Source organism: Pangasianodon hypophthalmus, chromosome 22, assembly GCF_027358585.1.
Source record: "Pangasianodon hypophthalmus isolate fPanHyp1 chromosome 22, fPanHyp1.pri, whole genome shotgun sequence".
Classification (NCBI taxonomy): domain Eukaryota; kingdom Metazoa; phylum Chordata; class Actinopteri; order Siluriformes; family Pangasiidae; genus Pangasianodon; species Pangasianodon hypophthalmus.
Window position 1 is genome coordinate 6,553,455 of NC_069731.1, and position 12,081 is coordinate 6,565,535.

Sequence of the window (12,081 nt, forward strand, 5' to 3'; positions counted from 1 at the left end):
AAACATTTTAAAAAAGTTTGTCCACTTTCATCAGTACAGATTGTGTAATTGTCTCTGTTTTGATGATGCAATGGTGCAGGAGTTTTGTGGACTTTGATTACAAACTAATTTGATTAGGCTTATGTCTATTTTGCTATGGCACAAAGCTATCCAACAACTTGGATTTCATAAGAAAATCACACATAGCTAGAAGACATAGCTTTTGCTGAACTGGCTCCTTACACATCGCTCCTTCAGTGTGATCTTTGCAGCCAGACGGCCAAGGCCAGGTTATAAAATAGCCAAAATAAAAATTTTGATAACATATAGTTTTGTTTTCTTACAGCAGACATGGCAAAGTATATTATTGGGACAGAAAAAAAAACCAACAAAAACATTTTCAATCAAGAACTCGGTAGCATTGAAATCCCACGGGTTTTCCCAGTTCAGTAACTTGGAAACAAATTGGATCACATTATAAATCAAACATTCTCTTGCTGTGCCAGCAGTCCATTTCTGACAGACAGACCTCAGTTTCTGGATGTTGGAGGAAATCCCAGAATGCCTGTAGATGCCGTCTACAATGCCATGCTTCTCAATAAACTCCGAGCAGCTTTTTAAGACCTGGGGAACTAAAACGTCAAACACATACAAGTCTGAATATAACAATCTGAGCAATGTTAGAAGTCACATTTGAAGCCTGTGTGTCTCGATACCATCTTGTCCAGAGTTGAGAAGGTGTTCTCCCAGGTCGCAGCCAAAGACCCGCTCCTTCAGGATGCCTCTCTGCTTCAGCTTCTGCTTGCTGGGTCTGGATTTCATGAAGGCTCGCAGAAAACCCATCAGCTTGCCATGCTTCTTGGAAACTGCCAAAAGGGGGCGACAGAGGAATAATAAAACAAAATGTGCGTTCTTTTAGCTTTAGCTCTCTAGAAGGCAATGACAAGTGAAGAAGAGATGGCCGACTGCTGACAATTCAAAACGTACATAATGTCAGTGTTAGAAAATGTTTGTATGTGGAGTATGTATATGCATAATGCCATCGTTATACACCAGATAGAGATGCCACAGGTGTAGTGTTAATCCATGTCAGCCTTTGGTAGTTAAGATGTGCACAAAAGACGATTAAAAAGAATATTTCATCCTAAAATGCCAACACTGAATAAAAGCCAACAGGCAACCATTTCATTTAGACAGTGGTTGCTGGCCCCCTGCTCATTAATAGCATTTTTGGGTGAAGAATCCCTAGTGAGTATCAGTGGAATGAGTTAGAGAAATCAGGATTAAGATAAAACGACAGCTTCTCATTTATACAGCGAGATGCCTGAGCAGAGGGAAATAGTCACGACGTTTCATAATGATTTCTGCCTACTCCTCTCGGCCACCCACTCCTGCTCTCCACGCAATCTGCTCGTTGTATAAATGGCTTAAATCCTAGTTACACACTTCGATTGGGTTTAAGGACAAAACAAAACGTTAGGGAAAGCCAGAGGAGAGCTTTGTTTTGCAACAGAAAGGAGGCGTGTTAATTTCCACTCGAAAGGTGTTACCAGTGAGTCTTAGGAACCAAGGCTGAAAAACTGAGAGAGAAAGAGATACAGAGAAAAAGAGAGATGGTCTGAAGATACAGCACAGTGCTCGGACAGAACCAACATACAGATCAATCAGAATTCCTATAAACAAATGCACTGCAAAGGCAAAAGTGTTGTAGCCGTCTATGACTACGTCCACAAGACATTTTTGGTGTCTGTCAGAAAACGCTCGGATATGCATGGCTGGATATTCATAGGCCTGCTTGCAGGCAGAGATCTAGAGGTCTGTATTGTGAAATGTATTTTGGGCTCACAGTGGCAGAGAGATGTCTAACACTATGAAATTACCATACCCCACACAAAAACACAAATACAGGAGATCTGCAACACCACAATATCAAATAAACACAAAAAACAAACCTGACGACAGAATAATTTAAACAACAATGAAAATGTTTCCTCATCTTGATTTGAGGAGATCTGAGAGGCAATCCTCTTTCTACTACCGTACAGAAAAACTACAAAGACCACAAGTATTTGTCTTAAAAGTATTACTTGTTAACCGCAGCACATCTAGGCTGTGTGGCTTTGCTTTTTTATATCAGAATATTAAGAATATTTGTTTATGTTTATTCAATAAAACGGTTAAATCACAAAAAAAAAAGCTCTCAACACCTCTCCAACCCCATGGCTGGATGTGCTACTTTAGCATCAAGTAACGTTTTTAAGACAAATACTTCAGCTGTCTCTAGTTCTCCAGAATTTGCCTGGAATGAGGAAATGAGGAATGAAGAGTTCTTTTGTTGTCGTTTCCCTACATCTGTTGCTGAACTTGTTTTTTGTTTTCTGACCATACTGAGGTAGCGTATATTTGCATGTGCTGTCGGATTTGGTTTTCTGCCGTGGCACGTTTGTAGTGTTGTGCATCACTTGGCCACTGTATCTGATATACCTGTGCACATAGTGACTGGGCTTATAAATGTTTCATATTGGACCGTACAGATCTATGTGAATTAATTCATCTTCAGTAAGCATTTTATCCTGGCATGTTGTTGGGAGGTGGGAGGAAACCAGAGAACCCAGAGAAAACCCATGTGGCCACAGGGAGTACATGTGAAACTCCACACAGGCAGGAACCTGAGCTCAGGATCAAACCTGGGACCCTGGAGCTGTGAGGCAACACTACCCGCTGTGCCAAACTTCAATTAGTGTCTTCTTCATCTTGCTCAAAATCTATGTGAATGACTGAAGCCTTGCCAAGATTAGCTATCCTATTGGCTGACTTACTGCCACATAATGGTACACTCTGTCAAAACTCTAGTAAAAATTTTTTAATGGCCAAAAGAGCATTATTTTCCATGCATTATTCTCAACAGGTTTGTCTTTAACAGGCATTAAAAAGTCCTTGTGAATGCAGCATAGCAGGAAAAAAAAAGGTTTTTGGCCTTTTTAAACATTCCAACTAAATGTCACAAAAGAATATTTAAATTTGCAGCATTTGGAAGGCAACCAGAAAGCAAAATCAATTGAGAGATTTACCAGAGAGTTGCCAGAAATAACTGGTACTGTATACAACTCTTACCTGATGTGGGAGAAGATGAACCAGGTGCACTGGCGACTCCAGGTCTAGAGCTGCCTGCATCACACTCTACTATAACAATAAAGGCAATTAGTAATTATGAACAAATGATGGTGCGTATAAAGATGGATGAGTGAAGAATGGTGAGCAGTACCTATCTTGGCAGCGGGAGTGCTGACAGACTGAGGCATCTTCTCATTGATCAGCTCTACACACTCGCTGGGAAAAAAGCCAACCTACAGGATAAAATGAAAATAATTGAATCAGGATCTGATCTCGCTTAATGGAACATTTAATCTGAATATGTTAACACGATTAACAATGAATGAAGCGTGGTGAGGATCAGTCATCACAGCCTATGGTTCACTGTTTATTTATTTAGCATTTTACATGCAATGCAACAGCTTCTAGCTAGAGCTAATTTGTTTTTTGTTGTTGTGATGTAAATAAATTATATAGTATAAATTGAAAAGATAAATCATGTCAGAACTTTTTCCACCATTAAGGTATCACAACCAACAAAATTCAAGTGAAAAACAAATGGAAATGCTTAAGGGAGAAGAAAACAAATGAACAAAAAAAAAAAAAAACACCTTACAATAACCTGGTTGCATAAATGTGTAAACCCCTTAATTAATACACTGTTAAAGCACTCAGTCTTTTTGAATAAGAGTCTCCTAACATAGCACATCTTGATTTGGCAATTTAATTCCACTCTTCCTTGCAAAAATGCTCCAGATCTATCAAATGGTGAAGGGACCTCCTGTGCACAGCCCTCTTAAGGTCATTCCACAGGTTTTCGATAGGATTTAGATCTGGGCTCATTCCGGATCATCGTCTTCTGAAGCCATTCCTTTTTGTTGACTTGGATTTGTGCTTCAGCTGACTAACAGAGGCCTGCGGATTTTGTGCCAAAATTGGTATTTGGAGCTATCCATGATTCCCTTCCCTTATCTCGGCTAGAGCCCCAGTCCCAGCTGAAGAGAAGCAGCCTCATAGCATGATACTGCCACCACCATGCTTCTCTAACTTGGGCTCATCAGACAATAACACATTTTGCCACATGGTTTGGGGCGATTTAGGCAGAATTGTATGATTTTTTTTTTTAATGAGAAAGGGCTTACGTCTAGCCACCCTACCCCATGGACCAGACATGTAGAATACGCGAGATTGTTGTCACATGCAAGGAGTGACCACTAGTTGCCAGATATTCCTGCAGCTCCTTTAATGTTGTCATAGGTCTTTTAGCAGCATCCCTGATAAGTTTTCTTCTTGTCCTTCTGCCAATTTTGGTGGGACGTCTTGTTCTTGGAAATGTCACCGTGGTGCCCCATTTTCTCCACTTGGCCTTCACAGTGTTCCATGGTACATCTAATGTTGAAGAAATTCTTTTGTACCCCTTTCCTGATCGATACCTTTTGACAACGAGATCCCATACATGATTTGTAAGCTCTTTGTGGACCACAGGTTCAGCAGTCGAGTGAAACCAAGATGTCATGAAAATCCTACAGAAACAGCTGAGCTTTATTTGGGGTTAATCAGAATGACTTCACTGATGACACGTGTATGATAATTACTTTTGAATGTGATTGGTTAATGCTGAGCATAGTCACGTGCCCCATTATAGAAGGGTGTGCACACATATGCAACCAGGTAATTGTTTTTTTTTTTTTTTTTTGCCTAAATTGTTTGTTTTTCACGTGAATTTTGTTGCAATATCACATTAAAAGGTGGAAAAAAAGATCTGATTTATCTCGACTTCATTCTCTTACATCACAAAAACCAGAAATTTTAACAGGGGTGTGTAGACTTTCCAATGTACATGATTTTTTTTTCATGCAAACAATGCAAGTATGAATTGGAACATTTTTAAAACTATTTGTGTATTCATTGGTAAAACTTCATCAAGGTAAAAGACGGTGTGTGAGTGAGTATTTCTGGGGCAAGCCTGTTTATACCATTAAAAATAATTTTTATAAATGAAAAATGTATGTTAAATTTTTACTGTATAGCCACCTCACTTATTTCTGATCCATTATCTTCAAAGCTTGCTTGTATAATGACATTATATATGATGAGACCAGACCGTAAGATCACAACATATAATAAAATAATGTCCTACTGCCTTTATGGCCTTATAATCATTTTATTAGTCTTGGACAAATATGTGCATTATATTTTAATTAGGGGTCCAATGCGATACCCAAGTATTTAAATTAAACCTCTTCTATATAACCTTATATTTCAATATTTACTACGAAGCCTTTATGTACACCGTCATTTCTGTTCTTATTGTAACGCACATAAGGTATTTTTTTCGTATACTTCAAGGTCAAACAATTATTTGCATTACTGCTGTGCTACAACTTTTCTTTTACATGTGGTGAGAAAACCAGGGTTGATCTAAGCATTCAAATGCTTTAAGCTGGTACCTGAAAGCCATGTTTTCCTCTCCACCAGGTGGTCTCCTCTTTGGGTGGCATATCAATCACAGACAAAATATCGCCGACCTTCAAAACCAGAGACAACGTCTCAGTTAGAGTTGTTTAGGTTATAGGTGAATGTTTGCGCTTCAGCTAGAACATCAGCTATACACTGATAATCAAGTTGAGACGCTATTTGTAAACTACCAGGCTAGAATTTGTAGAGCTACATGTGTGGTATATACAAATCATACAAACGTCTTTAACGTGAGCTTTACAACATCCGTACGCATGAACCTGGAACTTGTAGACAAAACACGACACCAAACTATCCAGCCACAACAGCTGTGAGCTGAGCCAAAACATGCTTCACTACACGCCCGGTCCTGCCCAGGAACTTCTCCCTGACCCAGATAAGGAATTAAGCAACAAAAAAAGTAGAGTCCACTTCTCGCCAGAAAGTGACGGGGGAGAGTTTAAGCGAGAGAGGAGAAAAAGGAGACAAGAAAGGATTAAAAAGGGATTAAATAGAGACTGTGGGGAGATGATAAAGAAAGAGAGAAAAACAAATTCCACAAAAAGAGTTTAGAGGAAAAATATGCAACATAACAAGTCTGAAAGGGACAGAAAGCAAGAGAGAGACAAACAGAGACAGGGATCAAAAGAGAACCAGAGACAGAGAAAGAAACAAGAGATGAAGTAGTAGAGAGACAGACAGTAGAAGAAAGAGAGGCAGTGACAAGGAGTAAGCAGAGAGTAACAAACAGACACACAAACACAGAGTAGAGGAAAGACAGACTCAAAGAGACAGAATTAAAGAAAGGAGAAAGTGATACAGAGAAGGAGACAGAGATGGAGTAGTAGAGAGACAGACAGACAGTAGAAGAATGAGTGAGAGACAGAGGGAGAGTATAAGAAAGAGAGGGGAGAGAGTAAAAGAGAGAAAAAGACAGGGATAAGAAGAAAGCGAAAGAGTTAAAGGGAAAAAGAGAGACAGACAGACAGCAAAAGAAAGGCTGATACAGAGCGTTAAATGGAGAAAGAATGAGAAATAAAGACAAGAAGCAAAAAGAAAGAGAGAGAGTTGCAGGAAGTTAAAGAAAAAAAGAGGTAGTGGTGTAGTAGGAGACACACAGAGAGAGAGAGAGAGAGAGAGAGAATTAAAAAAAAAAAAAAAAGAGAAAAGAGTCCTAAATGTGCCAGGTGACCCTGTTCTTTGGCCCAGAAAGAGCCACTATATAGAGCAGAGACTGGGGAGGGAACAGGAATAAAGCAGGTGAGAGGAAGATGATGGTGATGATGAGGAGAAGAGAAGAGAAAAGGAGGTGTGTGACAGAACAGCAAAGTGTGGAAGTGAAGAATCAGGCCGAGACACAAGCTCTGAAAAAACACCCTGTCAGGTACCTGGGAAGAAATGTTGAAAAGACGAACCTTGCTGCACGTTTCTTTTAAAAGTTTAGCTAACTTCAGCAACAGTAATTGCCAAGTTTCCACCAACTACTATTATGTTAATATTCTGAAGAGAAGCATCAAGAAAAAAAAAATCCTAAGAAGAACTACTGAAGTCAACATTTTATCCTTTTTTTCCTCTAGATATTTTTGTCTATTTAGGCATTTTCTCTGGCACTTCCTTCAGATTTTCACAGGTAAATGGAAACCACACAGCAACCCTACCAATAGTACTGTACAACCTGTATTGCATAAACACTACGTTCTTCCCTCTGGATAAATTATAGTAGAGTTGAATGGGGTCTTCAACATGCACATTTACCTCAATAGAAATCTCGTCACTGGCTTGGGCTGTGTAGCGCTTGATGACATGCGCTGCTGCGATTGCTGGGACATTTAAAGAGGCCTCTTCTTTTAGCAGAAACCGATTGCCATGATTGTCAATCTGAAAGACACCAATGATACCTTATATGAGATCTGTCTATTAGAGATTAATTAAATGCTATGGCACTTAACCCCCCCCAAATCATGTCTATGACTTTAAACATTCTGTAAGATTAAAGAAGGGTGCCAAAAGAACTTTTTAAGGCCTGAAGTTGAAAAAAAATGCAGAAATGCAGAATTCTCAGGATCTCCACTACCTCTTTTTATTATGTATGGAAACAGAAACATATTTCTCTTTCTTCCCCAAATCCTCCTAATACATAAGGAAAGGAGTACAACGAGGCATGATGAGCATGTTATAGGACAATAATCAACGTCGGAGTGGTGTGATGTGTTTTATTTTTACTAGTTTTTCCTCTGACTGTTACAAAGAGCTGACACTGGAGACTCCTTCCATAAATGTCACATAAGCGTCTCTCTAACATAAACTGCAGCTATAAAATATTACTCATGTTATTGTACAGTGCAGTATGCTTGCCTTACCTCCATCCAGGTGAGCACGGGCCCACAGTTCAGCTTACTGTCCACGATCACGGAGAGACGGCTCAGGTACTCGGATAGCATGGGGGTGAAGAGCTAAGGAACAGAGAGAGATAGAGAAAGCGATTCAGAGGAGGAGAATCGCTATATGTATACATGTAGGGAGTTTACAAAAGTACAGTAAACACGGGAGACAAAGGCGTTGCTTGATCCATAATCACATTAGTCACATGACCAAATACTGATGGCATACAATCTGGCCTATATAACTGTTAGTATTAAGAGAAGCAAGATAAAGGCGGAGGAAAGGGTGCCATCTGTTCGCTTTTCACCTCCACTCTGTCCCCGATCTCACTAAGCGATGGCAGGGTCAGGAGCTGGGAGTAACGCCGGTCATAGATGCACTGGTGCAGGTGAGCATCCAGGGTGCGAAACTCCTCGTATGTGCGCCGCACCGTCCATGTCTTACCCTGTATACAGAGAGGAAGAGTGGGGAGAAATGAGCAAGGAGAGACAGAAGGTAGGGTAAAAAAAATTGTACAGAGAAGGACGGGAGAATTGGACGAATTTAATAATACATGTGCATAAATGAGTGAGGCTAAAAGAAGTGACTGAGGTAAAAACGCTTTAAGAAAGAAAAAAAAAAAAGCTGAGAAGCTTAACTTATGTTGCTAAATAAACAGTAGGTACATCAGCTCTCACCTGGCAGGAGACCTGCACGAGGAAGACGAGGTCTTTGGCATTGGCTGAGCTCCAGCTAGCATCACTCTGTTCGCTAGCAAACTGAAGCTGATGGGGGGGACACGCATGTGCACGCACACGCACGCACACACACACACACACAGACAGACAGACAGACAGACAGACAGACACACACACACACAGGTAAGAGTCCAAAAACTTTGATTTCTGTTCATTTGCAATAATCTTTTAGAGTACAAGTGACTCTGAGAGTCAAAAGTCATTTAGAGGAAATGGGAAGATCCCTGCAAACAACACGCACAGCAATCTGTTTCACATCCTTCTGGCCCTTATCAGCTTCCTCTTAATCACCCAAGCCTGTGAAGCACTCGAACTGAGATTTTTTATTTTGATTTTATCAACAGAACACCACATAATAGACTGGCATATGTCTGAATTACAGTGCATCATGATCGTCCATGTCTGTGGAGCCATGAATTCCTGGACCTGAAAAAACTGAGCAAAAACGTCCTCCTGAGTGGGAAAATGACTGCAGCGTAAACTATTCGAAAAGCAGAGCGGTGGAATCCCCCTGCACTGAAATTCAAGTAGAAAGTGGCGGTCATTCTGGCGCAGGGCACAAAAAGTGAACAAAAGCAGCCCAGTCAAATGTTTCCTCTAACTCTCTGCTCTGGCCTGCCGGGTTAAGAAGGGAAGCCAGTGAGTTTGAGAGGATTAGAACAAACTATTTTCAAGGAAGGAGGAGAGGAGAGATGAGAAGAAACTAGAAGAGAAGAAAAGAGACAAGAGAAGAGCGGAAGAAAACAGAGACGAGAAAAAAAGAGACAAGACAAGAGCAGATAAGAGGCAAAAAGAAAATGTGACGATATGAGACAAGGGGAAAAGAATGAGAAGAGACAAGAAGAGACAAGAAGAGACAAGAAGATAAGGAACATGAGGAGAATAAATGGAGAGGAGAGAAGAAACAAGGCAAGACGAGAAGACAAGGAACATGAGGAGAAGTGGAGAGAAGAGACGAGATGAGCAGAGAGACAAGAATAGGGCAGAAGAAAAAGAAGAGATGAGAACAGGCAAGAAGAGAAGATGAGAAGAGGCAAGGAGGGACAGGAAGAGAAGAAACTAGAGGGAAAGAAATGGGACGAGAAGAGAAGAGACAAGAAGACAAAAGAGACAAGATGAGACAATGAGAAGAGATGAGAGAAGAAACAAGAGGAGAAGTGGACAGAAGAGACGAGATGAGCAGAGACAAGACAAGGCAAGAAGAAACAGAAGAGATGAGAACAGGCAAGAAGAGAAGATGAGAAGAGGTAAAGAGAGACAAGAGGAGAAGAAACTAGAGGAAAAGAAATGTGACAAGACGAGAAGAGACAAGAAGACAAAAGAGACAAGATGAGACAACGAGAACAGATGAGAGAAGAAACAAGAGACAAGATGAGAAGAGGCAAGACAAGATGATAAGAAACTAGAAGAGAAGTGGAGAGAAAAGCTGAGACGAGCAGAGACAAGATTAGGAAAGAAGAAACAGAAGAGATGAGAAGTGGCGAGATGAGCCAAGACAAGGAGAGAAGAAATCTGAGAAACATGATGAAAAGCGATAGAAAAGGCAAGAATAGATGAGAACAAGCAAGAAGAGACAAGAAGAGGCAGCCAGGAGAGACAAGACGAGAAGAGATAAGATGAGAAGAAACAAAATGAGACAAGAAGAGATGAGAAGAACAGAGAGGAGACGAGGTAAGATGAGAAAAGAAGAGATGAGAAAAGACGAGATGTAGTTTTCGCAGTTTAGTGGAACTGGAGAAAACATTACATCAAGATTAAACTACAAATATGGAGGTTTGAGTGCAACATATCAGGTAAGGGAGTTAAGACTTAAAACATTAAAAGAGTATTACATTACATATTACACATTTTGTGTGTGTGTGTGTGTGTGTGTGTGTGTGTGTGTGTGTGTGTGTGTGTGTGTGTATGTGTGTGTGTGTGTCTCCACAGGGGTGCACACAAATCTGCAGTGTACATTTGAAATCATGACACAGACCTCTGAGCAAGAAAACGCATTCATGCCAAATGGCGGAAAAGGAGAGATATGGACTGCTGCTCTTTCTCTTCAATGCAGTGGGTGTGCGTGTGTGTGTGTCAGTCAGACACAATGTACATCAGCCCTGGAGACATTCCTCCTCTACACTGCAACGTAGTCCTCTCTCACAGAACCCCCTCCACGTCAAGCCTCTAACCCTGACATATCTTGACACACACAACCACAATCTAAAATAAAAACCCTAATCCTAATGCGAAAGAGCCATTACAGCATTATAGAGGTGACATATACATTTAAATCTGCAGAGAAGCTCAGTATGTATATTTAGGGAAAGTGCAGACTAATATTCTATCTTCAGAAAAGATTCTGACACACCTACGTAAATGTGTGCATTTGGAGCTGTGCACTGTGGAAGACGACTGCAGCACAAGCCACGTTTCAAATGTTCTTCTGCACTATCCTGAAATACTATTTATCTACAAGAGAAGGTGAAACTTCAAACCCTTTCATCCTACAGCTTTAAAGATAAACTCGAACCTGAAACACATTAAATATGTTTGTATTGAAATACAACTGAGATCTTAAGCATAAGGGATAATAGTCAGGATAATGCTAACTCCTAAAAACAAACGAGCAAGAGTGTATTTTCTTACACGCTATTTTCCAGTGGTGTTCAATGCCATAATAACGAGATCCAGCAAAGAAGTAGACGAGACAACGATCATTCCAGAATGCAATGCAGCTATACGACGCAGTCGCACTGAGTTACAGAAGAGTCTCAGCTCGGATAGTTAATGACCCAAGAGATGACGAGTGTGATTGTTAGGGGTGTAAAGATACACTCCGGTCATGATGATCACGATTCGATTCACAATACTAGCTTCAAGACTTGCATTCAATGTGATCCTGAAAATATTTTGAACAAGATTTGAATGAAGAAAAATTATATTTAATATTGTAAACAATATGTACAACAGGTTCACCAATTCTTAAAAATAAATATACAGTCGGGGTCATAAGTCTATATAAGCCTTGCAGAATCTGCAAAATGTTAATAATTAAAATAAATAAGAGCGATCATAAAAATTGCATACACATAACACGTTTACATATAGCCCACAACACGCAATAATACCTGAATTTACACAAAAGAACCAGTTTAAAAGTTTACACACGCTTGATTCTTAATACTGCATGTTGTTACCTGGTTGAGCAATGACTGTTTTTATGTTTGTGAGTCCCTGAGCGGTTAAACTGCCCACTGCTCTTCAGCAAAATCCTCCAGGTCCTGCACATTCTTTGCTTTTCCAGCATTTTCTGCATATTTGACCCCTTTCAAACAGCGGCTATATGATATTGAGATCCATCTTTTCACACTGAGGACAACTGAGGGGCTCGTACACAGCTATTACAAAAGGTGCAAATATTCACTGATGCTCAAAAAAGCAACACGATACA

The 12,081-nt window shown here is 40.2% G+C and overlaps 1 protein-coding gene across 6 annotated transcripts in view; it reads right to left on the minus strand.

The window, feature by feature from the left end:
- The window catches only part of arhgap33 (Rho GTPase activating protein 33), a 57,416-nt gene that overhangs the window by 15,133 nt on the left and 30,202 nt on the right, over nucleotides 1-12,081 (minus strand). For 5 of the 6 annotated variants that reach the window (XM_026924007.3, XM_053227894.1, XM_053227897.1 and 2 more), the window contains 9 exons: nucleotides 8,589-8,675; nucleotides 8,219-8,356; nucleotides 7,890-7,982; nucleotides 7,285-7,407; nucleotides 5,523-5,600; nucleotides 3,245-3,326; nucleotides 3,094-3,162; nucleotides 696-845; nucleotides 509-611 (listed from right to left, as the gene is read on the minus strand). In XM_026924007.3, the coding sequence (XP_026779808.2) occupies nucleotides 509-611; nucleotides 696-845; nucleotides 3,094-3,162; nucleotides 3,245-3,326; nucleotides 5,523-5,600; nucleotides 7,285-7,407; nucleotides 7,890-7,982; nucleotides 8,219-8,356; nucleotides 8,589-8,675 (923 nt within the window). The remainder of the gene's footprint in view (nucleotides 1-508; nucleotides 612-695; nucleotides 846-3,093; nucleotides 3,163-3,244; nucleotides 3,327-5,522; nucleotides 5,601-7,284; nucleotides 7,408-7,889; nucleotides 7,983-8,218; nucleotides 8,357-8,588; nucleotides 8,676-12,081) is intronic. The other variant, XM_053227893.1, reaches the window with a different exon arrangement.